General features: G+C 43.8%; 3 protein-coding genes and 1 pseudogene across 3 annotated transcripts; 3 read left to right on the top strand and 1 right to left on the bottom strand.

Annotated features, from left to right (window-relative positions):
• Window positions 1-4,236: 4,236 nt before the first annotated feature.
• On the bottom strand, window positions 4,237-4,965 carry LOC136460244 (uncharacterized). The gene is made up of 2 exons (XM_066460025.1): window positions 4,763-4,965; window positions 4,237-4,666 (listed from the first exon to the last, which is right to left on the bottom strand). The coding sequence occupies exons 1-2, from the start codon at window positions 4,963-4,965 to the stop codon at window positions 4,237-4,239; spliced, it is 633 nt and encodes a 210-aa protein (XP_066316122.1).
• A 1,616-nt stretch (window positions 4,966-6,581) lies between these two features.
• LOC136460243 (putative receptor like protein 25) lies at window positions 6,582-7,273 on the top strand (annotated as a pseudogene).
• A 5,258-nt stretch (window positions 7,274-12,531) lies between these two features.
• On the top strand, window positions 12,532-15,194 carry LOC136461711 (receptor-like protein 7). Its single transcript, XM_066461015.1, has 2 exons — window positions 12,532-14,212; window positions 14,941-15,194. Exons 1-2 carry the CDS (start codon window positions 12,541-12,543, stop codon window positions 15,192-15,194), a joined length of 1,926 nt encoding a protein of 641 aa, XP_066317112.1. The 5' UTR covers window positions 12,532-12,540.
• A 39-nt stretch (window positions 15,195-15,233) lies between these two features.
• Window positions 15,234-16,927, top strand: LOC136461712 (receptor like protein 22-like). Its single transcript, XM_066461016.1, has one exon. The coding sequence runs from the start codon at window positions 15,234-15,236 to the stop codon at window positions 16,863-16,865; it is 1,632 nt and encodes a 543-aa protein (XP_066317113.1). The 3' UTR covers window positions 16,866-16,927.
• Window positions 16,928-19,225: the final 2,298 nt, after the last annotated feature.

Below are 19,225 nucleotides of genomic sequence, written 5' to 3'. Positions count from 1 at the left end.
TGAGCTTCTAATACTTGTGTTTTCTAAGATTCTAGCCCATGCAGAAGCACAGTTAATGGACTAGTGTTCCATTATTTGGTATTAAACTTGCAACCTCACAATTCTATAGAGAAGTTTCATATGAAAAAAATGATTTTATTTATGCTAAGAATCCAAGGGTTTAGAGCTAAACCCTTTTCAAATGTTAATTAGTATAAACAAATAAATTGTACAATACAACAAAGTCTGAATTTCAATTTGGTGCATCATTAAGATGTAAGCCAAATCCCAAAAATATGTTATATACGCATCTACTTTGAGAAATGAAGAATATTATTATGTTTATTTATTACAAGTGCTAGTGTATGCTGGATTTCTTTATGAAAATACATTAATAAAATTCCAATGTTCTGACAAGTATTGTGTCGGCCTTGCATGCAGGAAACATTCCAGATCCTTTATCCTTGGGACTCTCGCAAATCGAGGCAATTATCTTAAGTGATAACCAATTGACAGGCCAAATACCCGAATCACTTTTTCAGCTTGCAAACCTCCGGTTTCTGTATCTCGACTCAAATAAGTTGATGGGTACAATAAAACTTAGCTCTATCTAGGGGTTGACAAATCTCAATTAGCTTGACCTGTCTGTAGAGACACACCTCACACCCAATATGGGGGTGGGGGGGGGGTGACCTTCATATATATAGCCACTATGGCTGGGTATACAAGGAATACAATCAAGTATACATAGCAGGTGCTAATTATAGCTAATTACACATAGATCTGCCTAATACCCGCCCGCAGTCTAAGCGGGAGGATCCCGGACACATAGACTGGACCTGAATTCAGTAAATAGCTGTACAGGAAGGCCCTTGGTCATGATGTCTGTGAACTGGTGAAAGGACGGCACATGAAGAACCTGAACTTGTCCCAAGGCGACCTTCTCACGGACGAAGTGAATGTCAATCTCAATGTGCTTCGTGCGACGATGATGAACGGGGTTGGTTGTCATGTAGACAACGCTGACATTGTCGCAGTAGACAACCATCGCCGAAGCAGTGGAGACGTGGAGCTCCTGCAGGAGTTAGCGCAACCAGCAACACTCGGCCACCACATGAGCAACAACACGATACTCTGCTTCTGCGCTGGAGAGAGAGACCATGGTCTGATGCTTGGAGGACCAAGAAATCAGATTGTCACCGAGGTAGACACAATAGGCAGAGGTGGAGCGCCGAGAATCTGGGCAGCCAGCCCAGCCGGCATCGGAGTAGGCGACCAGTGACTGAATAGGGCCGACACCGATGTAGAGGCCGGAGGAGAGAGTGCCCTTCAAGTAGCGTAGGATCCGCTTGATCATTGAGAGGTGCGGCTCGCGGGGATCATGCATGAAGAGGCACACCTATTGGACGGCATATGTCAAGTCAGGACGCGTCAGCGTGAGGTACTGGAGCACGCCAGCAAGGCTCCGGTATGCGAACGGATCAGCAACAGGAGCATCGTCAGTTGCGGATAGCTGGGCATGAGTGTCAATAGGTGTCGACATAGAGTGACACTTAGCCATGCCGACGCGTTGAAGAAGCTCAATGGCGTACTGTCGCTGGGATAAGAACAAGCCATCATCGGAGCGAGTGACGGAGATCCCGAGGAAGTGATGGAGTGTGCCTAGGTCAGTCATGGCGAACTCAGAGTGGAGGCGCCCAATGATCTGCTGAAGAAATATCATCGAGGGCGTAGTAAGGACGATGTCATCGACGTAGAGAAGCAGGTAGGCGGTACTGGTCCCATCTTTGTAGACAAAGAGGGAGGTGTTGGAGGTCGAGGCGACGAAACCGAGCTGGCGAATGTATGTCGCAAAACACTGGTACCAGGCTCGGGGAGCCTGCTTCAGGCCGTAGAGTGAGCGCTGCAACAGACACACATGGTCAGGAAAGACAGGATCAACGAAGCCTGGGGGCTGCTGGCAGTAGACGGTCTCCTCCAGATGTCCATGGAGAAAAGCATTCTTGACGTCTAGCTGATGAATAGGCCAGGCGCGTGAGGCAGCAATGCTGAGGACAGCCCGGATGGTTGCTGGTTTGACCACCGGGCTGAATGTCTCATTGTAGTCGATGCCGTGGTGTTGGGAGAAGCCACGAACCACCCAACGAGCCTTATGGCGGGCGAGGGTATCGTCGAAGTGGTACTTGTGCTTGAATATCCACTTGCCTGTGACCACATTGGCGCTGGGTGGCCGGGGCATGAGGCGCCATGTCCCGTTGTCAATGAGCGCCTTGTACTCCTCAGTCATGGCCGCATGCCAGTTTGGATCAGCCAAACCGCTGCGGTAGTTGGCAGGAAGCGGAGACGGAGTGGGTGTCGTAGAGAGACCCACATACCGCATAACCGGTATGGCCCCAGACTGGGTCCGTGTGATGCGTCGTTCCTGCTATACAGGAGGTGCTCGTGGAGGTGTGGGCACCTTGTGGCTGCTAGACAGGAGCAGGAGCCTGCTGTACAGGAGCAAGAGCCTGCTGGACAGGCATAGGAGCCTGCTGAACAGGTGCAGGAGCCGGTCCCGGTGCTGTAGAGGACCCGTCATGTGCCTGGGGACGTCGGCTATAGTCAAGCCAAATGTCCCGAGCTGGTGGAGCGGCATGAACAATAGCTGGAGCCGGTGCAACCACTGGAGGAGCAGCAGGTGGTGGATCAGCTGCTGGTGCAGTAGCAGGCAGTACGGGGTCGTGAAACAAGATCGTGGGGTCATCGGTCAGCTCCTCAATGAATCCTTGGTGTGGCTGCCCAACAGCAGTAGGCAGGGATGTAGGACGCACAGGCACTGTAGTACCTGCAAGCAAAAAATCTAGGTCGCTTGGCGAGGACCTGGAGGGGTAAAGCCCGAAGGGAAAACAAGTCTCATCGAAGACCACACGGCGAGAGATGATGACGCGTTGAGTGGCCATGTCGAGGCAGCGGCACCCCTTATGGGAAGAGGGATAGCCGTGAAAAACACAAGCTGTGGAGCGAGAGGAGAGTTTGTGGCGAGCCGTGGCGGTCAAGTTCGAATAACAGAGACACCCAAAGACACGTAAGTGGGAGTACTCAGGAGGTTTGTTGTGGAGGAGGGTATATGGAATGGTGTGGCGAACAGCAGAGCATGGATGCCTGTTCAGAAGATATGTGGCTGTGGCGAGCGCCTCAGCCCAGTACTGAGCAGGCATGTGTGCATGGAGGAGCATCGTGCGACTGATGTTGTTCAATGTTCGAAGAAGGTGTTCTACCTTGCTATTTTGTGGGGAGGTATATGGACATGAGAGGCGTAAATGAATACCATGGGAAGCAAAGAGAGTATGGAGGGTATTGTTTACGAAACTCAGTGCCGTTGTCGGCTTGGACAGCTTTGATGGCAAGGCTAAATTGAGTGTGGACATAATTGCAAAAATTTGTAATATGTGTGGAGACTTCAGATTTGCGAGTGAGGGGAAAGGTCCAATAGAAATGAGTGAAATCATCAAGTAAAACGAGATAATATTGATACCCGGATACACTAGCAACCGGGGATGTCCATACATCACAGTGAACAAGTTCAAACGACATGGAGCTAAATGAACTAGAATCTAAAAAGGGAAGGCACACATGTTTGCCAAGCTGACATGAATGACATAAGTGGTGCTCTACTTTATTACAGATGATGGACGCATTACGACGAAGAATGTCAATGGTGGCGGAGCTGGGATGACCAAGACGGTGAAGCCAGAGGTCGGTGAAGATGGCAATGCTGGCGTGTGGAGCGGAAGACGCAGCAGGGAAGGTGTAAAGGTCGCTAGCACTATTGCAGCGAAGCATCACGCGTCGGGTCAGGATATCCTTGACAAAAAAACCAAGAGCGTCAAATTCTATAGAGCAGTTGTTGTCCCTAGTAAATTGACAGACAGATAACAAATTACAGACTAGGGATGGGACAACTAAGACATTATTAAGATGAAAATTTGACTCTAGTGTATGAAGGACAGACTCGCCACGACATGAAATAGGAAGAGTCTGACCATTGCCAACGGTAATGGAAGAGTAAGGAGGAGGATGATGAGAATGGAGTATACCATCCGAGGAGCTCATGTGGGAGGAGGCGCCGGAGTCCAGGACCTAGGGATGCTGGCCCTGGAGATGCATCTGATTGAGTGCAGCAACAAGACCATCCTAGTTCCACATAGGAGCCTGTTGGGAGACGTGGAGCGGCACAAATGTCATCAGGGGCTACATAGGCGTGAAGGCCATGTGAGCCTAAGGAGGAGGGGCGCCAAGCACGCCTGGGCGCCAGCCACCCTGCTGAGCCGAAGGAGGGCCCTGTGGCGCCCATGGATTGTAGCAAATCCAGGGGCCCATGGGTCGATATTGGCCATTGTGGCCAGCCAGCTGGGATGCGTTTGCAACACCGCTGCGCTGCTGCGCAGGGCTGCTGTTCCAGGCACGCCGGCCCTTGCCCTTGCTCTTGCCGCCGCTGCTGTTGCCATCGCTGCCGCCCTTGTTGCTGCTGCCGTAGCCGGTCACATGTGGGTTGTGTGCACCTCCAGAGGTGGGTGTGGCAGCGAGAGCACTACACCCGCCCCGGCTGGTGCAGCCAAACCCGGCGGTGGCGAGGAGGGCGGTGCTGGTGACCGTCTTTTCATCGTTGGCGAGACGGAGCTCCTTAAGTGCCAGCATGTCATGGGCTCTGGCAAATGTGGGAAGTACAGCGGAGTTGGTGAGGTCGTCGGTGGTGTTGGAGAAGTGAGGATTAAGGCCACGCAAAAGGGCGAGGATGAGCTACGAGTCCTCGATAGGATGGCCGACGTCACGAAGAGCGGCGGCCTTGGTCTTCAGCCGCTGGTAGTACGCCGAGATGGTGCTGTCACCTTGCACCATGGAGTGAAATTCGTTGAGGAGGAAGATGGCGCGTGGCTCCTGGTTGGCATGGAAGATCCCCTCAATGGCCACCCACAGATCACGGGCGGTTGGATCGGCACCGTCCATGGCGAGGTCGAGGACGGAGTCATCGACGGAGCCAGAGATCTAGCCCTAGACGCAGCACTCCAAGGCATCCCACTGAGGATCATCAGGTCGAGGTGGAGCAGAGCCGTCGATGTACGAGCGAAGGCCGAACTTGCCGCACAATGACTTGAAGAAGAACGCCCACTTAGAGTAGTTGGATTGAAGGTCCAGCATAGTCAGGATGTGGGACTTGACATTGACTGTGGCGTAGTGGTGAGCCACAATCGGTGCAGCAGCGCCGGCGCCCGTCGCACCCATCGTGGCAGCATCGATGGATGGCATGGTGGGAACGCCTGTTGCCGGCAGGGTGCCAGTACCTATGGTCAAGGAGGAGTCAGAGCCGAGAGAGGGCAATGTGGCCATCGGATGGGAGAGGAGAAGGAGCCGCCGGTGAGGGTGGACAGGCGAGAGGAAGTCGCGCGCGTGGGGGGCGGCTGCGCGATCACGGAAGGAGTCACGAGGTGGGGGGAAAGAACGGAAGAATATGATCTAATTGGCTGATACCATGTAGAGACACACCTCACACCTAACATGGGGGGCTGACCTTCATATATATAGCCAATATGGCTGGGTATACACGGAATACAATCAAGTATACATAGCAGGTGCTAATTATAGCTAATCACACATAGACCTGCCTAATATTGTCTAACAATATGATATCACTCATAGACACCGAAGGTGATACTATAGCTCCTTATCTTCCTAGCATCGAGTACTTAAAATTTTCATCTTGCAATCTTACAGAACTTCCAGCTGCACAGAGATATCTTGACACTATTATAGACCTTGACCTTTCTAATAACCAAATTAAAGGGGCTATACCAAGTTGGGTGTGGGAGAACTGGAAGGACCAGCTTAACACTTTGGACCTTTCACACAATATGTTGACTACATTAGAGAAGTCACCTTCTCTTGTTCATATGACAACTTTAGCCTTTCTTGATCTCAGTTCTAATACACTTGAAGGAACCATACCAATACCAGTAACCCGATCTGAGGTTGTTGTGTTGGATTACTCAAATAATAGCTTCTCCTCCATTGTATCTAACTTTGGCAGGTATCTTACGAATGCTATCTATATCAATTTATCCAAAAATAAATTAAGTGGTCATATACCAGCTTCGGTTTGTAGTTTGAACAAAGTTGATATCATGGACTTATCTTACAACTACTTTGATGGACCAGTCCCATCATGTCTCGTAGAAAGAGGAAACCTGACTGTATTAAAATTAAGAGAAAACAGACTGCATGGGATGCTGCCAAAAAATATTGGAGAAGGATCTAAGCTTCAAACAAAAGATCTGAATGGAAATAGAATTGAAGGTACACTACCTACATCACTAGAAAATTGCCAAGATTTAGAGTTCCTTTATGTTGGTAATAATCATATTGTTGGTTCATTTCCATCTTGGGTGGGTACTCTTCCAAACCTTCGAGTTCTTGTATTGAGATCTAACCAACTCAATGGCACTATAAGGGATCTTCACAGTGTCAGTAAAAGTAATATAAGTTTTACAAGTTTGCAAATAATTGATTTATGCACCAACCATTTCTCTGGTTACTTGCATTCAGAATTGTTTGAGGGTTTAAAATCTATGATGAATAACAACAACGACAAAGGAGAAATTTTAGAGCACAATTACAAAAACAGGGTGTCAAAGAATGATATCTATCAAGACACTATCATTATCACATACAAAAATTTTGATTTTATTTTGACCAAGATCCAGACCACTTTGAAAGTAATAGATTTCTCAGATAATTCATTTCATGGTCCCATTCCCAAGTCAATTGGTAGGCTTGTTTCACTCCATGGACTTAATGTGTCGCACAACAACTTCACGGGACAGATTCCATCACAGCTTGGTAACTTGACTAGGCTGGAATCTATGGATCTCTCCTGTAACCATCTCTCAGGGGAAATCCCACAAGTTCTGACCTCTCTAGCTTTTATCAGTTGGTTGAATCTTTCCTACAACAACTTGACCGGAGAATACCAGAGGGAAACCAGTTCTTTTCATTTCCATACAGTTCTTTTGAAGGCAATGCGGGCCTTTGTGGAAGTCAAGTGTCTAAACAATGTGACAATCTTAGTTCAGCTACTCCAAAAGCAGCAGACCATCAAGAATCCAAAAGTTTGTGGCAGGACAGACTTGACGCCATCCTTTTGTTCACATTTGTTGGCTTGGGGTTTGGAGTGGGTTTCGCATTGGCAATCTTGTCCAGAACCTTTCGCCGCATAGAAGGATGGATTTGCAAGCATTTCTGTATTCATATGTATGTGTAATAGCATTATGGAACATATGCCTGGTATTGTTTCTAAAAAAAGATAATGGGGGTGATTTGTATTTGTGTTGTACTATGGTTAGACGAGACAGGCTAAATCTGTTTCGTTGTTATATGGTTGCCATTTTCTAGATTATTCTGTCAGGTCTGATTCCTAGAGATAGTGGTGTTATCTCAAGTTGAAATTAAAGGTCTATTTTCAAGTTTTTTCTAATTCTGAAGTGCTAGATTTAAACATATACATTAGTGCAGTTCATGGAGTAAAACTTAGAGTAAACTTGAACGGAAGGATCTGCATCGACAAAAACAGAACTAAATTCCATGCAACCACAATGGGCTTCATAAATCTAGAAGTACAGGTTGTGTCTGTCCGAACCTGAACTCCATGAGAGCGTCGTTGCCTAGCTGCGCATGCTAGTGCAGGAGACAACCAATCATGTGGTGAACCTCAACCAATCATGCCTATCCATTCTCCAACCCAAGAAAAGAATCGACAGCCATGAAAAAAATTTGGGGCACGTAGAATCAAGATGAACTCACCACTACGGAGCTGCCTCCTATGGTATACAGAAAAACGCCACCGCCGCCCTTGCTCCCAGGGCCTCACCATCGCCACGCCTCCACCTAGGGCCCCTCTCCTTCTTCCTCTCCGGTGCATCTGCCAGAGGTAAGAAGGAGAGGGGACCCATCTCTCTTTTTCACAGTTTTTAGTTCCAGTTTGTTTAGGGTTTAGTCTAAATAAATCTTCCAACGAAATCAGATGATTTTCAGTCAGAATCATTTTTCCTGCAATGACTTCGATGATTGCCACGACAAGATCGTTGTTGTAGGCATCGATTTCATTGGTAGACGGCCAATTTATGACCTTTATCTGCAAGGGGAGTGGTGCTTCCGGGAGCCCCCTACGAGGATAGCGACTCCGGGTCATGGATCTCATCGTCGGTGGTCGCGGAGAGGATTTCAAGGTCTGGAGGTGATGTATTTGTAGCCTATGTCTTACCTGACGTTGCAACTGTCAATATTCTTTCAGGGACTTAGATGCGCTTTGGATTGGTTCTAAAACGTTGGATCTTGCGTCATGTCTAATGTTTTAGCATTGGTCGTTGGATTCGGCATATGGAATGCAATTTGGCTCCGGCGTTTGAGGGATGCCATTGGCGAAGAAGAAGAATAAGAAGAAGAAGGAGATGAAAGAATTTGGATAGAATATTATATATTTTTTATTTTAAATTTTTTCATTTGTAATTTAGGAATGTATGTGACAAGATTTAATATAAAGTCTCCCTTCCCTTCGAAAAAAAAAGATGAACTCGCCTGAAACTTGAGGTAGCTGAGTCTGAGGAACCATGTTGAACCTATCTTAGAACAAGCTGGAAGGAAGAGTACCGGAATCACCTTATTTTATGACATTTTTCAATGGCTCATTTTTGGGAAATGATGGTTTGCATGGGCCTCTTATGTCAAAAGAATGCAACAACACAACATTAGCAACTGTGATGGCGCCACATCATTCCGAAAAGAAATCTTTAATAATATTATGCCATTCCTCTTTGTCGGACTAGGATTTGGTGTTGCGCTTGCCATTGCAGTAGTTGTAGTGTCTTGGGGATTTCCAACTGCAAAACAATCTTGAGAAGGCAGGAAGCCTTGTTAATTATGTATCCATCTCAAATAAATTTCATGCACGATGGTTACTTTTTTATTATTTTTTTAAGGGAAGGGCAACTTATATTAAATTTTGGCATACTACGTTCCCAAATTACATGTGAAAAAAACTAAATAAAAAATACATAATATTCTATCCAGATTCTTCTATCTTCTTCTTCTTCCCCAATAGCATCCCTCGAGCGCCGGAGCCAAAGTACAGTCCTTATGCCAAATCCAACGACCAAACTCAAAACATTAGAGATACCGCAAGATCCGACGCTTCAGAACCGGTCTCAAACGCATCAAAATCGCTAAAAGAATATCGGCAGTTGCATCATTGGGTACGATATAGGCTGCAGATTCCTTTGAGACCTTGAATTCCTCTCTGTGACTATCGACGATGAGATCGATGACCCGGAGTCACTATCCTCGTAGAGGCTACCAGAAGCACCCCTCCCCTTGCAGATAAAGACTGCAAATTGGCCGCCTACCGATGAAATCGACGCATGCAACAATGATCTTATCGTGGCAATCATCGAAGTCATCGTAGAAAATACGATACCGACCGAAAATTATCTGATTTTGTTGGGAGATTTATTTAAATTGAACCCAAAACAAACTGTAACTAAAAATTACAAAAAAGAGACATGGGTCCTCTCTCTTTCTTACCTCTAGCAGATACACCGAAGAGGAAGAAGGAGAGGGGCCCTAGGTGGAGGCGTGGCGACGACAAGGCCCTAGGAGCAAGGGCGCGCCGGCGCTTTTCGGTAGACCCTAGGCGGCGGCTCCGTGCTCAGACTTAATTGGGTTACTTTTTTATTTGCTTGCGATAATCATTGTATTCCCGGGAACCGTTATTGCCATTGCTATTGTAATGGAACTGTGCAAGCATACAGATTTGTTGAAACGATAGCAATTGCATGTACAAGTACAGACACGAAGTTGTTGACTCGGGGATTTTTGCTGCTTCCAAACAGCTTGGTACAATCTATCTGCCAAATTTGCAGCCCATCCCGTACCTTTAGGAACGACACACACGGGAGGCGCCCCGAAGCAGTGTGTTGTTGGCCATAAAAGCAATGGTGAATTTGGTGACGACTTTGATCGAATATAATGCTGACTATGCGACGACTTTAATCGAATATAATGACTATGCGAGCAAGCGTGCTTAGTGTTTGTACGTCCAATGGCGGCAGAGACCTCGATCGCACGGCAGACCTAAAGGGGTGCCTGATTCAACCCGCTGATAAGTGATAACAGCCTCCACCATTGCCCATTGCGTGGTGACCTTGACTTGAAGTTGTAACAGATATACGAACGATTGGCCAACTTAGCTTGTACATATTATGGCCCATGATAAACGACATGCTTCCAATCGCTGATAATAGCCTGCAACTAGACTGATAAGGTCAAGCGAACTGGGCCACTAGTAGTGTCTATTGGCCAACTTGCATGCACATACAGGATATGACCCATGATAATCTCCATGCCCCCATTATACACCGTGTAAAGGGATGAAAGTGGTGGCATCAATGGTTTTCTTTTTTGAAACTAGGATATCCATTACTCGTCTGCCAAACTATCGACAGCGACAAGAACATTAGCATTGTTTGGCATAGAGCCAGTGATCAGCTCTTGTCCCTCAACACACTCGAAACCCAGCTCTGCCAATACATGGACATGCCTATTACATTCTCTTCTCTTGAACAGGCACACTAAAGCAGAAAAATTTGAAGCAACTAAAGACTTCAATTCATTCACCAGCCTTCCCTCACACTTTGTTAGTTCATTTTAATCATATTTTATTTGTGCTGAAATCCAAATTGTATTCCTAGTATAAAACCATGATCAGCACAAAAACCATACTTTCTTCAGTCACAGATAAATAACATTTTGAGATTATTTGAAATCAACTAAATTAAACTTTAATTGGTGCTTTTGATTATAATATAACTATAAAATACTCACCCATTCTAAATTATAAGTCAGTTTAGCTTTGTTCTAAGCCGAACTCTTTTAAATTTGACCAAGTTTATAAAAAAACCACAAATATCTACACCATCAAATTAGTTTGATTGTTTCGTTGTTTTTTATGGAATGTCTTGATATTGTATTTAGTTGAACTTTTGTAGATGTTAATACATTTTTTCTAAAAAGCTTAGTCAAAAGGAAAGTTTGACTTGGGATAATGTAATGGAAAAGAACCCATTCGGAATATAGGAATGCTAAAACACATGAGCACATAAGCGTAAAATTTTTTGAAGCAATGATTATTTGGGTAGGCCAAAGAAAAAAATGTCAGAATCCCAAAGGGGTTTTAGCTATGATGATGTAGTTTTCCTTTCTCGGTAGTTTGATGAAACAAGGCTAAACATCTCTTCTATTGCCAACTGACAATTGGACCTCACATACAAGAACTACCATTAACTAGTAGTGTGTAACACCCCGCGTCCAAAAACTACTTATATGGCCCAGCTCCGCACGTGGAACGAGCCTGCATAAACGTAGCATCCCTCTTACACTTTCATCTTCGCTTTGTGTATAAGGGTTAACCCAAAGATGATAAGTTTAAAACGACAAGTATTATAAGCTGGCCTTCACCCTCCTAAACTTCCAAGGTAATACTAAACCGACCAACTACAACTACACATGCTACATGGGCGTTCCATAGTGGTAGCATTCAGTTCCTCATTCTTTGTTCACAAAAAAATTTGTGAGCGGACTCTATACCGACTGGCTAGCTAGACTGCATCGCACCATTGCGACCCAGGTTCGAGCCCCACGGGACGCGTTTTGCTGGGTGGAGGCGAAAAAAACCCCCTCGTCTGGCCCACGCCAAAGCAGAGGTATAAGGCTAGTCCAGTCTCAACGGGGAGCTACTGTATCGCTGTGTATGGGTGGGACGGGAGTTCGGGGGTTTTCTCAACCTGCATGAGAAGCTTATTCTTAAGCATAATGCTCAACGGGGCTTTATTAACACCCCCTCCCCCCGGACGATTTTTTTTGTGCACAAATTTTTTTTACCAATAGTTTGAGTGGATGCTAAGTTTTCAACAGTTTTCCTCTAAAATAGCAAGCAAAGGAAAATTTCCTTTGTTGCTCCTATGCTCATTCTTGAGAACCAAAGTTATAAATAATAACAATCCCAACAGAATCTCAATCCTATGTCATTAATCCATTCTTATGGACCAAGGAGACCTAAAGCGAACAATAATTTGGAAACTGAGGGAATACATCAAATGCCTTATTGCATAAAACTATTATTCTAGACAAATAAACTAGTACAACTTCCAAACACTTAAACCAAGACATGTTAATTTGTATATGAACCAAGGCATGGCATGGATATCTCCTCGCATCCAAAGTAGAAGCTCACTTACAAAGAGTCGTAGTCACCCAAAGCTAAAGCTATTGGAATGACCACTACTGCGTGAATTATTGGGTCACCGACGACTTGGCTTGGATCGCGCGGCAGACAGCAATGGCACATATGTTGTGACTTGGATCGTATCGTGAGTGAGTCAGCAAAATATTTGAACTGGGCCAACTGGCCTACAACCACTATAAAAGTTTATTTATCATGCATGGTTCGGAGCAACTAAAGAACTTGACGCCATTGGAATGGAACAGCAAACCAATAGCAAGATGGCTCCCACTAAGCATCGCTTCCCCATGCTCCTGCTCCTGCTCCTATGCTCCTACCCCGCAGAAGCTGCAGCCATGATCAACAGCACCAAAGCACCTTGTCTCCCAGCACAAGCTTCTTCCCTCCTCCAGCTAAAAGGTTCCTTCATCGTTGCCAACGCCCGCTTGTCATCATGGCAAGCTGGAACAGACTGCTGCCACTGGGAGGGCATCATCTGCAACACGGGCTCCGGGAGAGTCATTTCTCTTGACCTCGGTGGGTTCAACTTGATGAGCCATCGTCTACACCCTGCGCTCTTCAACCTCACCTCTCTCAGGAATCTCAACCTTGCTTTCAATGACTTCACTGGCGTCCGCTTCCCAGCATCTGGGTTTGAGCGGCTCACAGATATCACCCACCTCAACTTCTCCTATAGCTACTTTATTGGTCAGATCCCCAGTGGGATTTCCCGCCTCAAGAACCTTGTCACTCTTGATTTTTCTGATAACGGCTTGTATCTTAAAGATCCAAGTTTCCAAACTTTCATGGCAAATATGAGCAATTTGAGGGAGCTCTTTCTTGATTATGTGGATTTATCTAGCAGTGGGTCGACTTGGTCTGCTGTTTTGGGGCATTCAGTTCCTCAGCTACGGATTCTGAGCTTGTCTCAGTGTGGTTTATCAGGTTCTATTCACCCTTCCTTCTCAAGGCTTGGCGAACTGACAACAATCAACTTCAGGTATAACTATGAGTTGTATTTTCAAGAGCCAAGTTTCCGAACCTTCATGGCAAATATGAGCAATCTCAGGGAGCTCCGTCTTGATTCAGTGGATTTATCTAGCAGTGGGTCGACTTGGTCTACTGCTTTAGGGCACTCAGTTCCTCAGCGACGTATTCTTAGCTTGTCTCGGTGTGGTCTGTCAGGTTCTATTCACCGTTCCTTCTCAAGGCTTCGCTCACTGGCATCGATCAACTTCGGATACAACGAACTCAGTGGCAAAGTCCCTGAGTACTTTTCTGAACTGTCTTCCTTGAGCAGCCTTGACATATCAGGCAATCATTTTGAAGGGCAATTTCCAACCGAGATCTTCCAGCTAAAAAGTTTGACGACGCTTGATTTATCTGAGAACCCCATGCTTTTCGTGAGATTTACATATTTCCCAGCTGGAAACAATTTGCAGAACCTGAACCTAGTGGGGACCAACTTCACTTATGACACGCCACTCTCTTTTGCCAATCTGACGTCTCTCCAGACTTTGAGCCTTACCACGGGAACCATGGCCAAGGAACTCCCCACTTCAATAAGGTTTCCGTCACTGAATATACTGGGACTAGAGGGACCTGGCTTGGAAAATCCTGGTTCAACTACTGTGCAGCAAATACCATCATTTATAGGCAATCTTACAAAGTTGACATCATTGACCATTACTGGTTTCAATTTTTCTGGCCCAATACCGTACCAGATTGGAAATCTTGCCAATTTAAGAGAGTTGTCCATTAAAGGTTGTGACTTCTCTGGGTTCCAAATACCATCATGGATCGGCAATCTTACAAAGTTGATATCTCTGGACATTTCTGATAACAATTATTTATCTGGGCCAGTACCCTCAACAATTGGGAACCTGATGCAAATCAAATGGCTGGATCTTTCTAGGAACAACCTCACCGGTGAGACTCTCAATCTCAATTGCTTTCTTCCAATACTTCTGCCGTTGTAGATACGTCTTAAATCAATATTACATGCCGTACTTAAATGGTCAAGATTCAAGAGGCTAAAAGAGGGAGGGGGTTACAAGAGGTCGATTAGACTTTTAGGCTCTTGTGGAACAAAGATAAAGTTGAACTATTTGAATCTTTTAAAAAAAATATGTTGAACTATTCGAATGATATATACGAAAATTGTTCTCTGAGACCTTTTGAAACAAATGAATGAGTTCCTACAAATCCTGAAAATACTATGGAATAGCTTGTTTTTTAGGAATTTGGAAGCATTCTTGACTTCTTGTGGTTCCTATGAATTGAGAGGAATTGCAAAATAATTTGATAATAAAATGGGAAGCCCTTTTTAGATATTGGTTTTAATTTATGGGATTCAACCATACCCTAAGAGATTTGTTAGATATTTAGGCATATGGATGGGAATGGGTCGGATTGACCCAAAATAAGGCATAAACACTAATGTTAATAAGCATAAAAAATAAACTCCACGGTGCAAAAAAGTCACAATTTCAATTTGGTGCATTATTAAGATGTAAGCAAAATCCTGAAATATATATGCATTTACTTAGAGAAAATGAAGAATATTGTTATGTTAAGTACAAGTGCATACTGGATTTCGTTATACATTAATAAAATTTGGAATGTTCTGACTAGTATTCTGTCGGCCATGCATGCAGGAAACATTCCAGAGTCTTTGTTCGCCCTTCCAGCCCTGCAATATCTTTATCTTGATACGAATCAGCTTTCCGGTTCCTTGGAAGACTTTCCTCATCCTTTATACTCAGGATTTTCGCAAATCGAGGAAATTGACTTAAGTGATAACCAATTGACAGGCCAAATACCCGAATCACTTTTTCAGCTTGCAAACCTCCGGTTTCTGTATCTCCACTCAAATAAATTGATGGGTACAATAAAACTTAGCTCTATCTAGGGGTTGACAAATCTCAATGAGCTTGACCTGTCTAACAATATGATATCACTCATAGACACCGAAGGTGATACTATAGCTCCTTATCTTCCTAGCATCGAGTACTTAAATTTTGCATCTTGCAATCTTACAGAACTTCCAGCTGCACTGAGATATCTTGACACTATTACAGACCTTGACCTTTCTAATAACCAAATTAAAGGGGCTATACCAAGTTGGGTGTGGGAGAACTGGAAGGACCAGCTTAACACTTTGGACCTTTCACACAATATGTTTACTACATTAGAGAAGTCACCTTCTCTTGTTCATACGACGAATTTAGCCTTTCTTGATCTAAGTTCTAATAGACTTGAAGGAACCATACCAATACCAGTAACCGGATCTGAGGTTGTTGTGTTGGATTACTCAAATAATAGCTTCTCCTCCATTGTATCTAACTTTGGTAGGTATCTTACGAATGGTTTCTATATCAATTTGTCCAAAAATAAATTAAGTGGTCATATACCAGCTTCGGTTTGTAGTTTGAACAAACTTGATATCATGGACTTATCTTACAACTACTTTGATGGACCAGTCCCATCATGTCTCGTAGAAAGAGGAAACCTGACTCTATTAAAATTAAGAGAAAACAGACTGCATGGGGTGCTGCCAAAAAATATTGGAGAAGGATGTAAGCTTCAAACAATAGATCTGAATGGAAATAGAATTGAAGGTACACTACCTACATCACTAGAAAATTGCCAAGACTTAGAGTTCCTTGATGTTGGTAATAATCATATTGTTGGTTCATTTCCATCTTGGCTGGGTACTCTTCCAAACCTTCGAGTTCTTGTATTGAGATCTAACCAACTCAATGGCACTATAAGGGATCTTCACAGTGTCAGTAAAAGTAATATAAGTTTCACAAGTTTGCAAATAATTGATTTATCCACCAACCATTTCTCTGGTTACTTGCATTCAGAATTGTTTGAGGGTTTAAAATCTATGATGAATAACAACAACGACATGGGAGAAATTTTAGAGCACAATTACACAAGCACGGTGTCAAAGAATATCTATCAAGACACTATCACTATCACATACACAAATTTTGATTTTATTTTGACCAAGATCCAGACCACTTTGAAAGTAATAGATTTCTCAGATAATTCATTTCATGGTCCCATTCCCAAGTCAATTGGTAGGCTTGTTTCACTCCATGGACTTAATGTGTCACACAACAACTTCACGGGACAGATTCCATCACAGCTTGGTAACTTGACTAGGCTGGAATCTATGGATCTCTCCTGTAACCATCTCTCAGGGGAAATCCCACAAGTTCTGACCTCTCTAACTTTTCTCAGTTGGCTGAATCTTTCATACAACAATTTGTCTGGAAGAATACCACAGGGAAACCAGTTCTTTTCTTTTCCATACAGTTCTTTTGAAGGCAACGCAGGCCTTTGTGGAAGTCAAGTGTCTAAACAATGTGACAATCCTAGTTCAACTACTCCAAAAGCGATAGACCATCAAGAATCCAAAAGTTTGTGGCAGGACAGACTTGACGCCATCCTTTTGTTCACATTTGTTGGCTTGGGGTTTGGAGTGGGTTTCGCATTGGCAATCTTGTCCAGAACCTTTCACCGCGTAGAAGGATGGATTTGCAAGCATTTCTGTATCCATATGTATGTGTAATAGCATTATGGAACATATCCCTGGTATTGTTTCTAAAAAAAAGATAATGGGGGTGATATGTATTTGTGTTGCACTATGGTTAGATGAGACAGGTTAAATCTGTTCTGTTGCTATATGGTTGCAGTTTTCTAGATTATTCTGTGTCAGGTCTGATTCCCAGAGATAGTGGTGTTATCTCAAGGTGAAATTATAGGTCTATTTTGAAGTTTTTTCTAATTCTGAAGTACTAGATTTAAACATATACATTAGTGCAGTTCATGGAATAAAACTTAGACTAAACTTGAAGAGAAGGATCTGCATCGACAAAAACAGAACTGAATTCCATGCAAATGCAATGGGCTTCATAAATCTAGAAGTATAGGTTGTGTCTGTCCGAACTTGAACTCCATGAGAGCGCAGTTGCCTAGCTGCACACGCTGGCGCAGGAGACAACCAATCATGTGGTGACCCTCAACCAATCATGCCTCTCCATTCTCCAACCCAAGAAAACAATCGACGGCCAAGAAAAAAATTTGGGGTGCGTAGAATCAAGATGAACTCGCCTGAAATTTGAGGTAGCTGGAGTCTGAGGAACCATGTTGAACCTATCTTACAACAAGCTGGAAGGAAGAGTACCGGAGTCACCTCATTTCATGACATTTTTCAGTGACTCATTTTTGGGAAATGATGGTTTGTGTGGGCCTCCGCTCTCAAATGAGTGCATGAACATAACACCAGCAACTGTGATGGTGCCATATTATTCCGAGAAGAAATCTATAGATATTATGCTATTCCTCTTTGTCAGACTAGGATTTGGTGTTGGGTTTGCCATTGCAGTAGTTGTAGTGTCATGGGGATTTCCCACTACAAAACGATCTTGAGAAGGCAGGAAGCCTTGTTAATTATGTATCGATCTCAATTCTCAAATAAATTTCATGTACCAGGGTCACTTTTTTTTATTTGCTTGCAATAATCTTTGTATTCCTGGGAACCGTTATTGCCACTGCTATTGCGGTGGAACTTTGGAAGCATACAGATTTGTTGAAATGATAGCAATTGCATGCACAGGTACAGACACAAAGTTGTTGACTTGGGAATTTTCACTGCTTCCAAACAGATTGGTACAATCTATCTGCAAAAAATTGCCTGAATTTTCAGTCTTGGAGCAACCCCTTTGCAGCCCATCCCATACCTCTACGAACGACACAAGGGAGGCACCGAAGCAGCTTTCGTGCTTACCGAGTGTGTTGTTGGCCAGAAGAGCAATGGTGAATTTGGTGATGACTTTTTTTTGCGAAAATATTTGGTGACGACTTTGATCGAATATAATGCTGACTATGCGACGACTTTGATCGAATATAATGTGACTATGCGAGCAAGCATGCTTAGTAGTGTTAATTTGTACGTCCAATGGCGGCAGAGACCTCGATCGCACGGTAGAGCCAGAGGGCATTGCCAGATTCAACCCGCTGATAAGTGATAACAGCCTCCACCATTGCCCATTGCATGGCGACCTTGACTTGAAGTTGTAACAGATACGAACGATTGGCCAACTTAGCTTGTATATATTATGGCCCATGATAAACGCTATGCTTCCAATCGCTGATAATAGCCTGCACCACATTGGTGTCCTTGACTTTGTAAAGTTGTAACAGATAGTGTTGATTGGCCAACTTGCATGCACATGTAGAATATAGCTAGCCCATGATCATCGCCACGTCCCAAATATACACCATGTAAAGGGATGAAAGTGGTGGCATAAATGGATATTTTTAGGACACTTTGTTAGTTCATTTTAATCATATTTCATTTGGGCTGAAATCCAAATTGTATTCCTAGTAAACCATGATTGATCAGCACAAAAACCGTACTTTCTTCAGTCACAAATAAAGAAATATCATTTCGAGAACATTTGAAATTGACTAAATTAAACTTTAATTAATGCTTTTGGTTATAATATAACTATAAAATACTCACCCATTCTAAATTATAAGTCAGTTTAGCTTTGTTCAAAGCCAAACTCTTTTAAATTCGACCAAGTTCATAAAAAACCACTAATATCGACACCATCAAATTAATTTGATAGTTTCATTGTTTTTTATGGAATGTCTTCATGTTATATTTAGTTGAACTTTTGTACTAGATGTTAATATTTTTTTCTAAAAACTTAGTCAAATGAAAAGTTTGACTTGAGACAATGTAATGGAAAAGAACACATTCGGAATATAGGAATGCAAAAACAATAGAACACGTAAGTGTAAGAATTTTGAAGCAATGATCATTTGGGTAGGCCAAAGAAAAAAATGTAAGAATCCCAAAGGGTTTTTAGCCATGATATCATGATACAATTTTCCTTTCTCAGTAGTACGATGAAACAAGGC

This window comes from Miscanthus floridulus, chromosome 6 (assembly GCF_019320115.1).
Source record: "Miscanthus floridulus cultivar M001 chromosome 6, ASM1932011v1, whole genome shotgun sequence".
NCBI classification, from domain to species: domain Eukaryota; kingdom Viridiplantae; phylum Streptophyta; class Magnoliopsida; order Poales; family Poaceae; genus Miscanthus; species Miscanthus floridulus.
This window is presented reverse-complemented; position numbering and strand designations above follow the sequence as displayed.